Source organism: Loxodonta africana, chromosome 16 (genome assembly GCF_030014295.1).
Source record: "Loxodonta africana isolate mLoxAfr1 chromosome 16, mLoxAfr1.hap2, whole genome shotgun sequence".
Taxonomy (NCBI): domain Eukaryota; kingdom Metazoa; phylum Chordata; class Mammalia; order Proboscidea; family Elephantidae; genus Loxodonta; species Loxodonta africana.
The window spans coordinates 24,773,528-24,793,289 of NC_087357.1; the positions used below are offsets into that span (position 1 = coordinate 24,773,528).

A 19,762-nucleotide genomic window follows, 5' to 3' on the forward strand; every position below is an offset into this window, starting at 1 on the left:
GCGCGGTTTGTTTACCTCTCAGCATGAGCACGGGGGAGGGGTGGGGGCAGCGCGTCGTCCCGCCCCCTCCCGCCCCTTCCTCAGCCCCCTGGGAAATGTAGTCCCGCCCCCGCCCACTGCACGTTGGGAATCGTAGTACGCATGCCGCCTCAGTACGCCTGCGTCCTGCAGGGATTCCTCAATGCCCGCTGGGAAATGTAGTCCCGCTCGGCTTACTTCGCTCTTTCCAGGGTGGAAAGACTAAAGAAGCTGCCTGCCAGGCTTTTCTTCTGGGAGAGGAGGGTTTGAGGGAGCTGTGAGTTCACTCCCGAGGAATCCCTTTTCTCAGCGGACCGCCCCCCCACCCCTCAGGGTGGCCAGGAGCTGGCGCATTCCTTATCTGAAGTGTCATGTTGCAGTCCTCTACCTTTACTTTCTCTTGTAACTTCTGTGCCTCAGTCTCCTCACCTGCAAAATGGAGACAATAACCCCTGTACGGACAGCACACACAGAAACACTTTGAAAAGCCAAAATCACTGTTCAAAAACAAGGAATGATTTATCTAGTGTGAGCGCTTCCCTGATGCCCTTCATCCATATCAATTTCCACATTAACAACAAAAAAAAAGTTTCCATTGAGTTGATCCCGACTCATGGCTATTCCACGTGTCTCAGAACTGTGCTCCACAGGGTTTTCAATGGCTGAATTTTCAGAAGTAGATTGCCAGGCCTTCCTTTCAAGGTGCCTCTAGACAGACTCAAACCTCCAACCTTTCAGTTAGCAGCCCAGAGCATTAACCATTTGCACCATCCTGGGTTTCCTTCCACATAAAAAATATATATATATATTAATTTTTTTTTAATAGGTAGTTTTTTTAATTTATTGTTTAAAACTTCTTTCCGTTCCCTCAGCACCTCACTAGTATTTAAAAAAAAAAGTATTTTTAGAGGCCAGAAAATCTCTCTGGTGCTGTAAGTGAAGGACATAATTCAGTGGGTAAGTGAGTGAATGCTGGAGTTACAAAGAACTCAGTTCACATCCTGACTCTGCTATTTATGCTAGCTGTGTAGTTTTTTCTTTTTTTCTTGTGGTTAGTATATATGTAACAAAACATGTTCCATTTGAACACTCTTCATATGTATGGTTCTGTGACATTAATTATATTCACCATGTGCTGTGTCAATTCTTAAGCCTCATTTTCCTCATGTATAAAATGTATATAATTACTCCATTTATCGAAGACATTGAGGGCCTGCCATGTGCCAGACACTGTACTAGACATAAGGTATACAGTAATGAAAGAAACAGACACAGGTCCTGGTCTCAAGAAGCATATAGTCAGTAGGGTTTATTGTGAAGATTAAATGAAATAATTCCAGTATTCAGTACACACTAGGCACTCTAAATAAGCAGAAGCTTTTTTTATGAGAAAGCTGGACAAGGAAAAAAGAGAGAAGAACTGATGCATTTGAACTATGGTGTTGGTGAAGAATATCAAATATACCATGTGTTGCCAGAAGAACAAACAAATCAATCTCAGAAGGAATACAACCAGAATGCACCTTAGAAGCATGGATGGCGAGACTACCTCATTTACTTTGGACATGTCATTAGGAAAAACCAATCGCTAGAAAAGGACATCATGTTTGGCAGAGAGTCAGCGAAAACGAGGTAAACCCTCAGTGAGAGGGACTGACACAATAGCCTCAAAAATGGACTCAATGATCATGGAGATGATAAAGAACTGTGTAACATTTCATTTTGTGATACATGAGGTGACCATGAGTTGGAGCTGTCTTAATGGCAACCGACAACAACACATTGATGATTGTTTCTGCTCATGCTCTCCTCCATGGAAGGATAACTGAAAGCCGTGGCTGAAAAGAGTGGGGCCCACATTAAAAAACTGCCCCAAGCTGCTCTCACCACCACTCTCTTTTCATGCCCTCAGTATAACAAGTCCTAGATCAGCATTTCTTAACCTTGACATTATTGACAATTTGGGCCAGATCATTTTTTACTGTAGGAGGCTGACCTGTGCGTTGTAGGATGTTTAGCAGCATCCCTGGTCTCTACCCGACAGATGCCAGTAGCACTCTACCCGCCCCCCGCCCCCCGCCAGGCGTGACAACCAGATATGTCTCCAATGTCTCCAGATATTGTCAAATGTCTCCTGAGGGACAAATCACCTCTGGTTGAGAACCACTGATCTAGGGAGAGGAAAGGGCAAGAGGGTCATAACTACTGAATGTTCTAGGAGAAAGCTGGGAATTGTGTAAACATATCCATAACTTTTCCCCACCCTGATTATTTTAACCTGCTTGTAGACATCCAAAATAGCAGGAAGCTCCTGATGAGGGGAGAATGTCCCCTTCCCTGTGGTCATTCCAATGGCTACTGCAGAAAATACCATCTTAGGATAGAAATATTACCTCTCAAAAATGTCATGAACTTCATGCTGCATTTTAACATCCTCTCCTCGCGTACTTCTCTTTTTATTTCCAGAGCGAACATGATCTCTAATGTGGTCACAAGTTGCAAAATCCTGCCAGCCCTTTTAAATATTGTACTTGGCACGACATTTAAGAACCAAAGAGATATTCCATCAAATGCAGGGAGACCCAAAATGAGAGGTGTTTGCAAACCACAGGAGAATTAATTTTTTTGTACAGGCTTTGAAACTGAGGCTGTGCTTTTTCAGCTGTTGGCTAGGTTAGGTCAGATCTAGGCTTCCCCGTTAGGTGTAACAAGCACTTTCCACCCTCAACAAGGGACATGTTATATAGGGAAGAGACAAAGTTATCTAACAGAAAATATCTACCCACTCAGAATATTTCTTAGTTGAAGGTAGAAATTTGTAGGATGAAGGTTTTCACCAGTTGCAGGACCTCTTTAAGCTTTAGATCCCAAATTGCCAAGGGCTACCCCAAACAAAAAACCAAACCCACTGCCACCAAGTCAATTTTGACTCATAGCAACCGTGTAGGACACAGTAGAACTGCCCCATGAGGTTTCCAAGGCTGCAAATCTTTATAGAAGCAGACTGCCACATCTTTCTCCCTTAGAGCATCTGGTGGGTTCGAGCCACTGACCTTTCGGTTAGCAGCTGAGCCTTTTACCCACTGTGTCACCAGGGCTACCCCAGGAACTTAAAAGGAGCAGTTTTATGACAAATAAAAGAAAGTCTACTTTACCTATGGGAGACAAACCCATATGATGTACAAGCAAGAAAAGTAATCCAAACTAAAAATATACGTGGATTCAAGACGCGTTTAAATCCATAGGTCACAGAGCACTAGCAGGTTATTAAGAGAAAACTAGATGCTTAGGGCTGAGTCCCTGGTGGTACAGACAGTTAAGTGCTTGGCTACTAACTGAAACATTATAAATTTGAGTCTACCCAGAGGTGCCTGGAAAGAAAGTCCTGGTAACTTACTTCCAAAAAATCAGCCATTGAAAGCCTATAGGGAACAGTTCCATTCTGACACACATGGGGTCGCCATAAATCAGAATGGACAGATGGCAACAGTAAAAAGAAAAAAAAAAAAAAATGCTTGGGGCACTTGGAGTGTGTGTCTGGCTTTTCACAGTTGACCTCGTTGTGAATTACTAGAGCCATGGCAAAGAGTGAGAGGAAGGGAAAAAAAGTAGGGTGAGAGTCACCCAAAGGCCACCTGGGTATGTGTGAAGAAGAGGAGAGGTGCTAAGGGCTGGGTTATGCACAAAAATCGCCAACCTTTTCTAGCAGCCACCTCCTTTTCCCTACTTGAGCCTCCCAGAGTCGCTACTTGGACACAGGCTACAGCACAAAGCTTAAGGATCTATCCTCTAGAGAGTAATGCCACCCATAAACCATCCCTCAGCATCAGTCCCAACCTGGAAGAAGCCATGGCCTTCCTTCTGCTCAGATGAATTCAGTCTGCGTTACAACTGCAGACGGGAAAACTGAGGAAAAGCAAGCCTTCCAAAGTCTACTAACAAAAGTCTCAATTGAAGATGGAAAAAAAATCTCCCAGAAGTCCCCCAACAAGCCTCTAACAAGCACAGTGCAGTTGGGGACAATCTGCCTTCTGGAGGAAGCTGGCAAAGGTCTCAACTCTAGGGGTCCCTTCTTGGCTCAGTTTACTAAATGCAAATTTCCAAGTGACTTATTGCAGATTCATGAGCAATGGAGGCCAGTCTGTGTTATACCTTTTCTGCAGGTAGGAGACAGGAAGGGACCATGAGGTTAAATTACAAGTCCACCGTCACTGTGTTGATGCCACCTGGTGCTAGGCGAACTTCGATGAAGCTGCAAAGTGCTAACTGTGCAGGGCACTGTTTTCTGCAATTGTTTTTGAGCATGAGGGGTTTTAAATAAACAAGGTTGGAGTCTGGGGAAGGCGAGCTCCGAGTTCCTAAATGAGAACCAGAACAGTTATACATCTTCCATCCCCCACCCCCAAATTGCAACCGCAACCTCCTCTCCACCTCTCCCCCCAGAGCCCAGAAACGTAAAGAGCAGCAGCAAAGCTTTCCCTCCGTTCGGTGAGTCAGCCTTGTCCAACTTCATGCGTAAGCTCTCAAGCCAGCGGCGGCTCAGAGCTGCGGGTGCACCCGAGATAAATTTGGGTCTAGAAGGGATGACGTAATGCTAAACCCGAGAGGTAGCTGCCGCCTCCCAGGGCTCCGGTCGCCAGGGCTGCCGGCTGACAGCTCAACCATACGGAAACACACCAAGCAACCCAGGTGCCCGAGCCGGGGAGAAAGGAGAAAGGGAAAGTAAAGGACATGGGGGACAGGGGGTAGGATGGGGGGGTTAGAACAGGGGAGGCAATATGAATCTGAGATCGATGAATCTTGAACTTTGTTGTTGTTTAACTTCAGTTTTCTGGTGAGATCAGGCCCCTGGCAGAGGCTCAAATAGCTGCACTTGACTTCTATCCTGGCCTCTCTCTTCCCCTTTAGAAAAGGGCTTCTTACGTTTTATTAAATGATCCTTATTATGGTAGCATATTTCAGTGATTGTAATGGATGTGTTAATCTCTCAGGTGTCCTTTTTCTTCTTTTTTGCATGAACTTGGATCTATGAAGAAATCTGCATTGCAGGACTCAATTATTACGTATGGCTAAGTGGCTTGCTTATTCTAGAGCACCCTACTGGGGGGGATATTAGGGGGCATGTGATAAGCTATTTGCATTTTGTTAGGGCCATCCCAAATAAATGCTCCTCCAGATAACATGACATGGTTTGTTTCACGGACATTTATATCATGAAGCTGATCCCTCACCCCACTTCCCATTTTTCAGATGAGAAAACTGAAGCTCAGAGAAGTATGTTAACTTGCCCAAGGCCACACAGCTATCTGTCTAAATGGTAAAGCAAGGGTTAGAGCTCAGGCCTTCAGACTCTATAATTCTTTTTCTGGATGATTCATTAAAAACAAAAATATTAAAGTGGAGCAAGTTTTCTGATCTTTTAACCTGTGGGGCCCCATCCTTACAGATCAAGTTACATTCCAAAGGGATCCGATGCCTGCTTTTGTTTTCTGTTCAGGGTTCATTTTTTCTAAGGAAAGGCTGTTCTCAGAATCAACTCCTTTGCCAACGATGACCATGAGCCCTAGGACCAACTTCACCACAACATTTTCCATTAAAAGACCACCATAGGTAAATAATCTTTGTTGTATCTAAGCAGTTTTCCTTCATTAAGAGTGCCTCCTGAATGCTTTTTTCCAAATGACATTTCATCATTTGATGCTTTAATCTGTGGTTGTAATCATTTAAACGGATAGATTCCTTGACTTTCCGCCATCTTTGGCATACAACCTGGTCATCGTGGTATGTTACTCGTTTGATGCACTGCTCGATTTCATGAGTTAATATATTGTTCAGAATTTTTTGCATTGCTATTCAAAAGCGAGAATAAACTACAGCTTTCTTTTTTTGTTGCATCTATCAGGTTTTGGTATTGCAATAGTCCTTTCAAAGTTATATGGTTTTGATTTTCAAACCTTTAAGGGAAAAAAAAAAAAAAAACTATCTGAGGCTTTCCCCTTCTGCTAAGAGGATGCTCCACGTTCTTGCTGCAGCCTTGGGTAACCCTCTCTCTTCCTTGCCAGGAGCTGGCCTCAAGTTGCCCTGCCACCCTTGGCATTACCACCCCCCTCCAGGCAACAGGACTTGTGGAGGTCACTCTTAGACCCAGCCAGGCCCTGGACACTAAATCACACATCCAGCCCTTGCTGCCTTAGCCTCAGGTCCAGCATTTATTCAAAAAAAAAAAACAAAAGAAAACAAAAACACAGCCAGGCTCTTGCCTGTCTGAGGACTCTGATGATCTCACTATCTCTTTCAGCTTCAGCATTCTGATTCTGGGATTCTCCAGTGATCCCAGAATAATATATCTCCATTTGCCTAGCTGTTGTTTAATGATAGTGAACTATATGTACAGTGCTTCGAGAACAGTCAGTTCATTTAACCCTCAGCACACCTCTGAGACTCCCGTTTTACAGATGAGGCCCAGAAAGGTTAAGTAATTTGCCCAAGGTCACACAGGTAGTTAACGGACTCAAACCTGGATTTTCTGACTCTAAGCCCACAGCATACATCATGGTATGTTCAATACGACAAGGCAAAACAAAATTTGTAGGAGAGTCTTTTTGAGTGTCACAATGACTAGGAGGGCTCAACTAGCATTTATTAAGTGGAAAGCAAGGATGTCAAAATCCTGCAGCATTCGGGAATAACCCACATAAGGAAGAACTGTCCCACCTATAGCTCCCTGGTTGAAAAACACTAGGCTAGAAGGTTAAAGGCAGAGAACTCAGTTCATTCAACAAATATTCCTAAGTATCTATTATGTGCTTTAGACCCTATGCTAGCTAGTGAATATAGAATAATGAACAAAACTACTTACAGTCCCTATATTCGAGGTGCTTATATTCTAGTCCAAAAAATAAATAAATAGATAAATATGTAACCCATTGCCGTCAAGTCTATTCCAACTCATGGCGACCCTATAGGACAGAGTAGAACTGCCCCACAGGGTTTCCAAGGCTGTAATCTTTATGGAAGCAGACAGCCACATCTTTCTCCCATGGAATAGTGAGTGGGTTCGAACCGCTGACCTGTCAGTTGGCAGCCAGGCACTTAGCCACTGTGTCACCAGGGTTCCTTATTCTAGGCCAACAGACTGAGAATAAATGAGTAAAATAATTACAAACTGTGATAAGTAGGATAAAGAATAAATAACAAAGGGGGGAGTAGCTTTAGGTAAAAGGGGTGACTAGGAAAGGTCCCAAAGTTGTCTAGGCCAGCTTCTCAAACTTTAATGGGCACATACAACACCTGGGAATTGTGATAAAATGCAGAATCTGATTCAGGAGGACTGGGTGGGTCCTGGAAGTCTGCATTTCTGCCTAGCTCTCAAAGAATGCCAAAGATGCTCATCCAGAGACCACACTCTAAGCAGCAAGGGTGAAGGCCATGGCAAGGAGTTTAGATTTCATTCTAAGGAGACAGGAAAGAAACTATGGGAGGGCATCAAACAAGGGAGTGACATGAACTCAGTTATATTTAAGATCACTCTTGTTTCCTAGATCTCAATCAGGAAGAGAAAGAGGTTGGACCCATGCCTTCTACCAGGACCAGCTGGCCCACACTGTCACAGTGGCAGCCAGGGTCTAAAGCTCATCTCTGTGGCTTATGCTTGCCTCTCTTCTCTGGCTCCTCTGGCACAAGCCCTTGGCTTCCAGCATGGGCCAGCCCAGTTGCCCGACAAGCTTGGGCGCCTTCAGGAAGCCTAGTACAGCCTGACAGGGCGTGGATTCACACCTTGATACCCTGGTGGGAAGAGCCATACTGGTTGGGTGAGTTCCCTTGAAGGTGCTGGGCTGGGTGGTACCACAGGCACAAGCATCAACACTCCAGACCACTGCCCTCCAGAGAAAGGGGCCTAAGTTGGCTTCAGTGTCAATACTCAAAGAGCCCAGGAAGGTTTTGGTCACCTCCCTTTCTGCCTCAGGATGAGTGGGAAGAAAGTGAGGACCCTTGGCCTGGACTTTAAACATTCCAGATTCTCTTTCTTGCCTCTTGCTAACTTCTTGTTCCCTGAAGCTTCTCCCAGAGCCCTAGGATCTCCCGGTGAGTCTCAGCTCCACAGTTGTTAGCATGCAGCCTTGGAAAAGTTAGTCAGCCTTGCTGATATTCCACTTTTCTCATCTATGAAATGAGAATAGTTTTAAGGCCAGTTGCTCTTGAATCCATCCTGACTCATAGGGATCCAGTGTGCACGTGTGTCAGAGTAGAAGTGTGTTCCACAGGGTTTTCAATGGCTCATTTTTTGGAAGCAGATTGCTAGGCCTTTCTTCTGAGACACTTCTGGGTAGACCGGGACTCCAGCGCTTTGGTTACCAGTGGAGCGCATTAACCAGTTGCACTACTCAGGGATTCAGGGACTTCCTGTTGGAAGACTGTGAGGATTTAATGAGCAAAGCTATGTAAAGCACTTAGCACTGTGCTGGCCCATCCAGAAAACTAAGAGCCAAACCCACTGCCGTCGAGTTGATTCCGACTCAGTGACCCCATAGGACAGAGTCTGCCCCATAGAGTTTCCAAGGAGCATCTGGCGGATTTGAACTGCTGACCTCTTGGTTAGCAGCCGTAGTACTTAACCACTACGCCACCAGGGTTTCCAATGCTGGCCCATAGTAAATGCTTAATAAACAGGGAAACCCTGGTGGCATAGTGGTTAAGATATCTGGCTGCTAACCTAAAGGTTAGCAGTTCGAATCCACCAGATGCTCCTTGGAAACCCTATGGGGCAGTTCTACTCTGTCCTATGGTGTCACTATTAGTCAGAATCAACTTGATGGCAACAGGCTTGTTTTGGGGAAACAGAGAGCACGTTGCACTTGTCAGCTGCCTTCCTGGGGACAAGTTACCAGACTCCAGAAGACAGACAAGGATTGCTCATTGGTCTCTATTTGCCTATTATTTGAAGTAGAACATAGAACTGAAACTGGAGCACATGCATATTTCACTTTGGAAGCACCAAGCCCAGTCCTTGGCTCCTACAGATTTTAAAAATTATTTGTTGCATTGAGCTAAACTTTTCAGCTGGCGGGATGAATGAAAGAAAGCTGTATGCAAGGCACTCGGAATCCTGGGAGTCAAGAAATATGGCTGGGATGGTCAGGCTGTGGTGGAGGTAAAAGGGGATGACACAGTGACCCCAAAGGTAGTTCTGGGCACCTGTAGAAGAAAAAACAAAGTCAACAACAGGTCCCACCTGCCACCCATGGCTGGAGTCAGAACATCCCTCGGCATGCCATCCATTTTAACACTATAGCCTGCCTAGTCCCAAGTCATCTTTATTCAAGTATCCTTTCTAATGACAATAAAAATACATAATAAACTCTCTCAAATAGGAGGTAGTCCAGATCCCCTATTATTGGCTTTAGCTTGAATTTCCAATCCCCTTCTCCCTCAGGGCAGTGTTCAGTTTTGCTACATTTGAATATCCTTAGTGGACACTAGAGGAAGCCCTGGCTAGTTAAAGTGCTTAGCTGCTAACCATAAGGTTAGAGGTTCAAGTCCACCCAGAGACATCTTGGAAGAAAGGCTTGGTATTCTACTTCTGAAAAATTAGCCATTGAAAACTTTATGGAGCACAGTTCTACTCTAACACACACTGGGTCGTCATGAGTCGGAACTGACTTGATGGCAACTGGTTTGGACTTTTTAGCAAATACTGGAGCTAGATATTAGAGGAATGTGGGCAAGGGCATGTTTTATGGAGAGTGAGCTTAGTGGGAACACTGGTGTAGACAATCCTCCAAGTGCAGAAGGCCCCTATCTCCAAAGAACTGAGAGTGGAATGCATCTGTTTACAAGGCTGCTTACGTGGTATTTGGTTTCCTAAACTCTGGCCATTAAAAAAAAAAAAAGAGTCAGACCCATAGACATTACAAGGACAAATACAAAAACACAAAGAATTTTAAACATGGAGGTTTGTGGGGGAGGAACTACCTCTTTGGAAAGCTCAGGATAAGTTTTTGTTCAGTCTGTAAGGATGGCTAGAACCAAAGACACAAAGCCCAAGTCAGAAGCTGTCCCGCATGGTTGGGATTCACTTTAAGACAACTGACTTTCTAAAACCTAGCAGTAGCACTCAGCTGCTAAATGAAAGGTCTGCAGTTCAATCCCACCAGTCACTCCACGAGAGAAAAGACCTGGTGATCTGCTTCCATAAAGATTACAGCCTACGAAACCCTATGGGGCACTTCTGCTCTGTCCCGTAGAGTTGCTATGAGTCGAAATCAACTCAGTGGCCTACAACAGCAGCAGCACTGGAATACAGTACACACTCCATGAGAGCAGGAACTATATCTACCTCCAGAGCCTAGCACAGGGCCTGCCATACAGCAAGTACGTGCTCCTTAAATATCAGTTTAATGAATAAATGAACAAACTCATAGAACAAATTTAGAGAGAATTATTGGCACGCAACATAATTCCACATTTTACAAAAGCATTTGCCAAAGGGTCCTTTCAAGAAAGTTCCTCTAGGTTAAATTTTAAAAAGTAATTCTGTTTACGTATATTTCCTGGAGACCTATTGCTGAAAGTGAGAGTCACCTGAACTTTCAAAATGCTTCACAAGCAAGGGGCCCAACGCAGCCCCCAGCTCAGGATGGTCATGGCAAATGCCCATTATTTTTGGCCAGAGAGATCATGTCAACTGTGGACAGCTTTAACACTTCTGGCTGGGCTACTCAGGGACAATGATATCAAAGACAATTGCTTCCCTTAAGTTTAGCAGAAGTGCCAGAGAGCAGGTGTCTGTCCCTGGGGAGTTGAAGCCTCTCTCCCGTGTGAGCCCAGAGCTCCACCCTCCACCCCCAGAAAGAGGCTACCTCTGGGAAGACTTGAATTCCTCCTCCTCAGTTAAGGCTTGGGCAGCCATCCCATCCCTGTCACAGCCTTCTGGTGCTTTCTTTCCCCCAAATGTAAAAAGAAAATATTTTTCTAAATATGGAAAATTCAAATTAGCTTCATTTTGAAAGACTATTGAGAATGTTGCAATGACCTTTGCAATAGCTGGACACACCCTGGGATTCAGTAAACCGGGTTTGAGAATTGCTCACTTTATAACCAAGTGACCTGTAAAACAAAAGCCAAGTATGGGGCTCTGCCTGGGACCCATTCTCACATCAAGCAGCAGAGAACAAAGTCTAGAAGGCCCTCTGCTGTGTCATCTTGGACAGGCCACTGTCCCTCTCTAGGCCTCAGCTTCCCCATCTGTGTAGCAAGGATGATGGCTGCTGTGTGTGACCTCTGGGGCTCCTTCTGGCCCTGACACTGTTGAATTACCTGTCTCCTTAAAAAAAAGCCAAAATGGAGAGAAAGAAGGGAAAAGGGAAGAGAATGGTTCAGAGGCCAGGCTACTATAAACCTCCCCCACTTCTGCCTGCTGAGGACTGCTTTCTTCATTCTGCAAGAAGATTCCCACTTCTTGTTGGGTTGTTACTTTTTTACTTCATTTTCTTTTTTCTTAATTCAAAAGCCACAAAACCACAACTCACCTCCCCAAAACGGGTCATTTGGAAACCAGAGCTGTCTGGGTTAGGTGTGTCAGGCCTGACTTACTGGTGGTATCTAAGTGAAGACCAGGCCAGGGCAAGCATGTGCTTCTCCTCCAGAAACCCAGTTTAAATCAATATTTATCCAACTGTATTTATAGAAAGTGGTGGTGGTAGGGCGGAGTAGGGGGGATGGGGAGGCAGGGGGATCTAAAACAGAACAAGCCACAATGACTGATGCAGATCTTTGTGGCCAATTCCTTTCTGCTGGGCCAGGCTGTTTTTTTTTTTTTTTTTTTTTAAAGGCAAAAGACTCGCTTTTGATGAACCTGCTGTTGGCCTTAGTACCATAGCAACAGCCCCAAGTCCTCTAATATGCCCAGAGGACAGACTGGGAAAGGCAGCAGGGGGTGGGGGTGGGAGTTTCCTAGGAGCCCTAGACTTGAGCTAGGGCCAGGAGAGTTGAACAACTCTGAAAAAACAAAACAAAAAAAACCCTCTCTGGTTGGCTATTTTGTCTCCAGCCTCACTTCTTAACCTTTTCTAAGGAGGGTATGCGCAAGAAGACGCCACTTTAGACAATCAACAGGGCACTTAAATACCACCTCTGCTTCAGGTTGCTGGGTGACCTTGAGCAAGTCATTTCACCTTTCTGGACTTCGTTCCTTGGCTGTAAAATGAGCACACATGTATGTGGTTAAGACCGCAGGCTCTGGAATCAGAGGTCTAGGTTCAAAACTCAGATCTGCTGCTTACTAACCATGTGACATTGGCAAGTTACCCAATATTCTTGCTCTTCTGTTACCTCTTCTGTAAAACAGGAGTAACAAAATTGTCCAAGTCATAGGGTTGTTGTGCAGACTGGCTTAGATAATGCATGTTTAACCCCGTATTTTTTTTAAATGGTAGCCAGTATTGAGAGCATGCAATTAGTTGCTGCTGTTGCATTCGGCACCCTCTCCGTTTCCCTCAGTTTCACCTCCAGACTTTTGCCAAGCCAACTCCAGATGAAAAGCCACGTTTCTAGGTGTGTCAATGGGACACCGTTTGGGTCAGAGAGGGAAGGTAGGTGAGCAGCTGTTGTTTCGCCCGGGTGGCTGGTGGAGCCTCCTTTTTCCTGCCCAAACCAGGAATAGCTCAGTTCAGTTTCTTTAACTCCTCCAAGCCCTGCCCCCTTTCCCTGAGTCCCCTCCATAGGACACCTTGTCCCTAGGAGCTTTGGGACTCTGAATGCCACAATTATATCCTCAAAAGTCTGTATTTGGTATTTACTAGTGGGCAGACATATTTAAAACTGGAAGAAAAAAAAAAAAGCAAATTAAATCTGGGAAGCATACCTCAGGATGCAGAGGAAATAAGAGCCAGATTTAAGAATGCTCTTCATACAACCCCAACAAAAACAAATACCCCACCCCATTCCCAAGTTTTCACCAAAAAAGCAATTGCACATGGTAGATACTCAATGAATACTTGTGGAATGAATGAATGAATTGATAAGAAGCCTGCCATGTGTAAATGTGACCTACATGACCACTGTTGGGTGCCATTGAGTCAATTTTGACTTATACCAACCCTGTGTGACAGAGTAGAACTGCCCCATAGGGTTTTCTTGGCTGTAATCTTTATGGAAGCAGATCACCAGTCTTTCTACTGTGGAGCCACCGGGTGGGTTTGAACCGCCAACCTTTTGGTTAGCAGCTGAGTGTTTAACCATTGCACTACCAGGCCTCCTCATTAGCTGCCATCGCTGCCCTCAATTTTAGCATAAGCGGCCCTATTCCCTACCTTATAAGCCAGTAACATTATTCTTTCTCAGGGTCGCAGCCAGTGACAGTATGCAGCTTTAACTCTCCAGGCCTGACCCACCATCTCCCTGCAGACCATGGTCTTACAGTCCAAGGGCAGTCTATGTTGATTATGAGGAGACCCCCAGCAGTGGCATCACTAGGGTTAGTGTCACCCAGTGTGGTAACTCATGGTGTCACTCCCCACTGCCCATGGACCTCCTCCCATACTAGACCAACAGAATCTTTAGTAACGTGTATTATCAAATTTAATCATAGAACAATGTGATAAATACAGTTGTAAATTGTTTAAATGTAATATTTCTTAGATTATATGAATACAAACAACAAAATTGTTCTGTGAAATTCTCCTACACTGAATTACAACATTATTAATTATAAGATTATTAGTAACTGAACGGAAGCCTTTGATTTTTCTTTTTTTCCTTTAATTACTACTTCATTCTCAAATTAATTATTGATATAGGCTCACAAATGCTAATTACCACAATATTGTAGCTACACCAGAGACTGTGACAAAATCAGCAACTATAAAAAACCTATATCGAGTCGATTCCGACTCCTAGTAACCCTATAGGACAGAGTAGAGCTGCCCCATATGGTTTACCAGGGAGCCCCTGGTGCATTTGAACTGTCGACCTTTTGGTTAGCAGCCATAGCTCTTAAACACTATGCCACCAGGGTTTCCATAAAAAACTGGCAACTAGAAAGCAACAGCAACAGCACCTACTTGTAGCATGTGCAGACAAAACCATGTGATTCGAAGTGTTGTTGTAATTGGGTAATAATGACAGCTTTGATCAGAATGCATTACAAGGTTCAAAAAGTAATTTAGCATAGAGTTTTAACCTTGTAAGGTAGTGCTAGTGGCACGAGCTTGCTTGCTAACCAAAAGGTGGGCAGTTTGAATCCAGCAGCAGCTCTTTGGAAACTGTATGGGGCAGTTCTACTCTCTCCTATAGGGTCGCTATGAGTTGCAATCAACTTGACAACAACAGATTTTTAGCCTTAGAGGTATATCAATACATGTAAGCTGGGCTTACAAAAAATGTTTCTGTTGTTATAGCTAACTACAAGGATTTTTTTATAAAAAATAATAAATTTCTGCCGAAACACTGCACAAAAATTTTACAGACAGTCATTTTGGTGTCACCCCTCTGACAGTGTCACCCAGTGCAGTCTGTACCTCTCTGGTGACACCATTGAACCCCAGACCCTTTGAAGGAGATCGATATTTCCAACTCCTCTCCAAGTCTGCAGAAAGTCTGTCATGAATCCCCTGGCCTCTAAACCTGATTGCCATACCATAGCCAGTAAATGATAAATCCAACCAAACAAGCAATTAATATTAAATGTCTACTATTTGCACTAGTGGCACTGTGGTTAGGCCTTTGGCTGCTAACCCAAAGGTTGGCAGTTCAAATGCACCAGCTGCTCCTTGGAAACCCTATGGGGCAGTTCTACTCTGTCCTATAGGATCGCTATGAGTCAGAATCGACTCGAAGGCAACAGGTTTGGTTTGGTTTGGTTTTTTAAATGCAGTGGTGACATATACTAAAATACCGTAGCTGATCCTCCCTCTTAAGGTGCTTATAATCTCTCTGTGAGGATAAAGCTAACGCATAGGGAGCAAGTAGAGAATTGCATGGTTCCGGTTATCAAAGTCCAGAGAAATTAGTATTTCTTGGTCACTGACTACTATATTCTAGGTTCTTTAAATGTTTAAATGCAGTGCTTCATTTGGTTTTTCAGCAATGATGTGAGGCTGATGCTATTTTTTTTTTTTTCCAAAAAAAAAAGAAAGAAATGAAACCTAGGAGTTAGATAACTTGTGCCCAAGGTCACACAGCCAGTAAACAGTGGAGTGGGAATTTGGGCCCTGCTCTGTGTGACTCCAAAGCTTTCATTCTTTCAACTACTCAGACTTAAGGAGTAGTCCCAGTGGACTGAAATAGCCCGGGGAAGCTTCCTGGAGGAGGTGAGAATTGACCTAGGTCTTGAAGGATGAGTAGGATGCAGATAACCCCAAGCAAGTAGCAGATGAGAGCATTCCAGGCTGACTGAAGAGTCCAAGTCAAGCACAGAGGTGTGACCATGAGGTCTGCTTGCCCATGGACTCGCTGGACAGGAGCAGAGGTTTCACCGCGGGCAAAGGAGAATAAGTCAGGGAGGCAGGGTGGGGCCAAATGACACCATGCATCAGGCTTCCTTCTCTAGGAGAAAGAGACTGCCTCTTGGCCAGTCCACACTTCTAGCAAAACACCCCACCTTCAAACCCAGGTAATCCACTCTGTAGAGCAACCCTGGGCTATTTACTCTCATCTAACGCCTCTACCGTATGTTGTCTCCACAGCCACTCTCCCCAAACACTGGGAAGGCCATTTCTCTCCTCCAGACCTGGCCTCCTATTATAGCTTCCACTGGCCTGCCAACATGCTTTTATGCATGTCAGCATTCCTTTGTGAATCTTTCTTTTTCTCTTTCAGCTTGAACTTTTTCCAAAACAGGGACTAAAGCTTTTTCTAATTATGAGTCAGTCCTAAAGTGCCACCCTCACCATTGAACTCCAAATGGGTACAGGTGATGATGGGTATTTACACATAATTTCTCAATTTGTGACAACAAGATCACAGTCTCCGTGATTAATATTTCTGGAGGCCTTCAATTTGAGATTCTTAGATTCACATCTGTTGAGACTTCGGGGGACTGTACCTGCAGAATCTCCCAAGCTGGAAACGTTCCTTCTTTTCCTACGGAAATCCCTCGCCTCGCACACAGCAGGCAGTCAATACTGGGTGACTTAATTTGAGCCCCCTCCCCCAAGAAAACTCACCCTGTTTACCGGAAATAATTCAGCGTTGTGGCCAAACTTGGTAAGCACTCCTAGTACGGAAACCTCAACGAGGCAATGAAAAGCAGTTCTGGATACAATGGAAAATAAGGCAAGCTCCTGCCAAGTAAGTACTTTGCAAACAACGGTAAAAACGGAACGTGTGAACCCGTGACTAGGGTCTATCGGTGCATCTCCGGAAGATCTCACAGAGCCCGAAATGGAGACTCGAGGACCGTCACCCGTCTTGGAGAAAAGCGTCCCTTTAAGAAGAGACCGGAGAAGGGAGCGGGCTGACTCATTATTAGGGGCAGAGTAAATGAGAGTATGTAGTAAGGTGTATATAAGCTTATATGTATGTGACAGACTGACTTGATTCGTAAACTTTCACTTCAAGCACAATAAAAATTATTCAAAAAAAAAAAAAAAGAAGAAGAGACCGGGACCAGCTGGCTGCACTACAGCTCCCAGAGCTTTCCTCGCTCGCCTGCTGGCCCCACCCCCGAGCATTCGGCCTCAGCGACGCGTGACGTCACAGGAGGCTGAAGCTGCCGATTGGCTGAACGACGCAGCTGGGTCAAGTCCAGTCAGAGGAAAGAAGTTTGTCTCCATGTGGAAACCATGTGTCTCTAGCTGGGAGGGGGAGGAGGAGGAGGCGGAGAAACTGAGATCAAGTGATTACAGGGGAACTGGCTGAAATGAAGGCGGAGAGGTTGTGCACCTGAGCCGGACAGCAATGCCCTTTGCAGTAGTGACCTAAAAAACTTGCACGGCAACCAAAACCTGAGGCGCCGTCTCTGATAATGACAGTTAAATATCTACAGTCCCTGCTTCCTTTCCCAAACCAGGAACCTCAGCAATGCTGGAATCCTATCGGAACGCCCAGATCCCTCTCCCTCCCCCAGCCACTGAATGATGTAAGCGTTTCGAAAAGCGGGGCTCTGGAGCAAAACAAGCCCCGCGCGCGCGGAGCGACCCGCAGTGCCCGAGCCCGGCACACGCACGACCCGCTCCCTGACTCGCGTTATTGCTGTGCACACGCGGGCCGCCGTGACGCGCGGGCATTGTGTGCAAGGAGCAGAAAACAACGGCGAGTGCCGCCAGCGCGAAAAGCGCCCCCAATCAGACAGACAGATGTAGGGCCCGCGTTTCCCATCCTGGAGACCCAGACCCGGGAGGGAGGCAGCAAGTGGGGAGAAGAAATCGGTGGGTTGCTCCTGTTTGCAGGGGATGGGGGGGGTAATGGAAGGCACCGCGACGGTAGCAAGGAGTTTGCTGGAGAGCCCCCCCGTCTGCGTGAGCTGTTGGAGAGGTGGCGAGGGCCTGGAGCCGGGTCGCCCAGCCGAGTCGGGCAAAGCGCAGCGCCCTACGCGCTCGGGGAAATCTGGGGGCCGTTGGCATCTCGTCATGCAGAGCCAAACAGCGGCTGCGAAAAGAGGCGAGAGAGCTAAAAATACTCCCGCGGGGAGCCGGCTGCAGGAGGGGGTCTGAGGGCTGATTACGCACACGAAGTTGACTTTGGCTGGGGCGCTGGGGCGCCGGAGCCCCTCTGGGGGGCAGGCGGGCTTGCAGCGCGGACGCCTCGGGAGAGGGTCCACGAGGACGCCGCCGCGGCTTTCCTGGCCTCAGGAGCCCAGCTCCGCTGCCACGGGCCCGCCCCGCGCGGGGGCAGCCCTGCCCCGCGCACCCGGCCCTCTGCTTACGTGACTGGTGGCCACGCCGGAGCCCCGGCACGGGGTAAACAAGGAGGTGGCGGCGGCCGGGGGGGGGGCGGGGGAGATCTGCGATTGTCTGAGGGACGCGGAGGAAGCGCGGGCCGCTCCCTTAATACACCTCGCGAGGAGGGGGGACAGACCAGGCTCGCCACACACTGCCAAGGTGCCCTGTTCGGTGCACCCCCCGCAAGAGCCGGCGCCGCGGGACAGACTCGGGAGAACAGGGGGTAGCTAAAGCGCGCCCCTCCCCCAGCCAACAAAAGCAAACACACCAAACAAAACCACGTCCTCACCCAGCTCCCCGCCAGCTTTTCAGAAACTACCCTCCGGACTAATGCACCCCCCCAACCCCCGCCATGAATAATCGCACAGCCATTCGGCTACACAGCCTGCGACGCGCCCCGCTCGCAAACCAGGCACTCGGGGAAAACAAGCGAGAAGAGAAAGAACACACCGCCGACAGCCTAGCACAAATCCTTGTTTTTGCCTTCCAGCGTCTCCACAATTGCCTGCCAACACAACGGTTACTTTAATCCTGGAGGCCCGGGTGTCGGTCAGCTAAGGTGTTTTTGTGTGTTTGCGGGTTTTTGCTGTTGTTGTGTGTTGAGGGGGTTCATGATCTGACACGTTGCAATCGGATCTTTTTTCTCTCTGGTCTCCTTGAGCTTCCTACTTGTTAGAACAGAGTAACACAGCCCAGGTCTCTCCTATCTGTTGGTCTGTCTGCTTCGACTCCTTCCCCCTCCTCGCAGCTATTATTGTGAGGACCGTGCTGGAGACGCCGTACACGCGTGCCCCCGTTAGGGCGCTGAGCAGACTGCCAGGGGAGGGCTGGGGGACCCGGCTGGCAGGAGCAAAAAAGAAAAACACACACAAAAAGGAGGCCAGGCCGGGGTGGGGCTCCCAGCACCCCCACCAAAGCGTCGCTCTCCACTTGAATGGGGCGGGGGGGTGGCGGTAGAAATCGACCAGGAAGGCGTTTGCCTTCCTCGCCCTGCGCGTTCACTCGGGAGCAGTCTCCCGGAAAATAATGAAACCGCACACAACAGCCCACACCTTTTTAGCCAACTATTGTTTCCTGCGAGATCCCAAAGTTTCCTTCTAGCCTCGTCCCCCTCTCCAGTTTCCCAGGCACAGGACAGAGGGTCCCAGTTGAGCTGTTGGCGCTGCCTGGCCTCGCCGGCCTGAACCTTCTTTTGGCGGGGCGGGGGGGGGGGCGGTAGCACCCCAGGGCAACTGAGGCATTGAGGGACTGTGTCCGTGGGCGCGATGGCCTGAGCCCAGCCCTGCTCCGCGAGGGGAGGAAAAAGCGAAGTAGACCGGAGCGAGAGACGGAGCCCGAGCCAGCCTGAGCCCACGCCGCGCATGGCTGTGTGCTGGTGTTGGTGGTTGTTATTGTTATATTGTGTGTATGTGTTTTCTTTCTGCCACTGCTGAGCTCTGCCCACGGTTTCCAACTTTCGGCTTCTGAATCCCCACCCCACCCAGGAACGAGCGACAGAAAAACAACACTTGTCTGCCCGAGAAGCCTCCGAAAAAAAAAGGAAGAAAGGCGACCTCGAAGAGATGAGCTCTCCGCTCAGTTGTCAGCAAACAACAACACTCGCTGGCTCCTGGGCCGGGCGGTCCTCCCAGTCCCCGGGAGACTGACAGACGGACGCACCGACAGACCCCCTCTCCCCCCGCTCGTCTTTGTTACATCTTTAGCAGCTTTGTGCGTGCGTGTCCTTTCTCCGGTGTCATCGGCTTTACTGCCGAGGGCTGCTGGATGTGTGTGTGTTGGGGGGAGGGGGTGTGGGCTGAGCAAGGGACAGGGGTCGCACAAGTGGGCGAGGAAGAAAGAGCCGGGCGCGGAGAGGAGCCGGGGCC

The 19,762-nt window shown here is 47.2% G+C and overlaps 2 protein-coding genes across 2 annotated transcripts in view; both read right to left on the minus strand.

Moving 5' to 3' along the window:
* MXI1 (MAX interactor 1, dimerization protein) overlaps nt 1–19,762 on the minus strand; it is a 101,359-nt gene that overhangs the window by 81,128 nt on the left and 469 nt on the right. The gene's annotated exons all lie outside the window — the stretch shown is intronic.
* Nucleotides 110–19,260, minus strand: LOC135227953 (uncharacterized). Its single transcript, XM_064269885.1, has 5 exons — nt 18,950–19,260; nt 18,567–18,737; nt 17,882–18,104; nt 10,878–17,797; nt 110–9,213 (listed from the first exon to the last, which is right to left on the minus strand). The coding sequence occupies exons 1-4, from the start codon at nt 19,258–19,260 to the stop codon at nt 16,997–16,999; spliced, it is 1,506 nt and encodes a 501-aa protein (XP_064125955.1). The 3' UTR covers nt 110–9,213; nt 10,878–16,996.

Excerpts from the sequence above, each read along its gene's own strand:
- LOC135227953 (XM_064269885.1), bottom strand. The coding sequence starts at position 19,260 with ATGCGCGGCGTGGGCTCAGGCTGGCTCGGGCTCCGTCTCTCGCTCCGG. Across the intron at positions 18,105-18,566 it reads GTGTTACTCTGTTCTAACAA|TCTGTCCCGCGGCGCCGGCT; the intron begins GTAGGAAGCTCA and ends TGTTCTCCCGAG. Across the intron at positions 17,798-17,881 it reads CCGGCGTGGCCACCAGTCAC|GAAAGCCGCGGCGGCGTCCT; the intron begins GTAAGCAGAGGG and ends TCCTGAGGCCAG.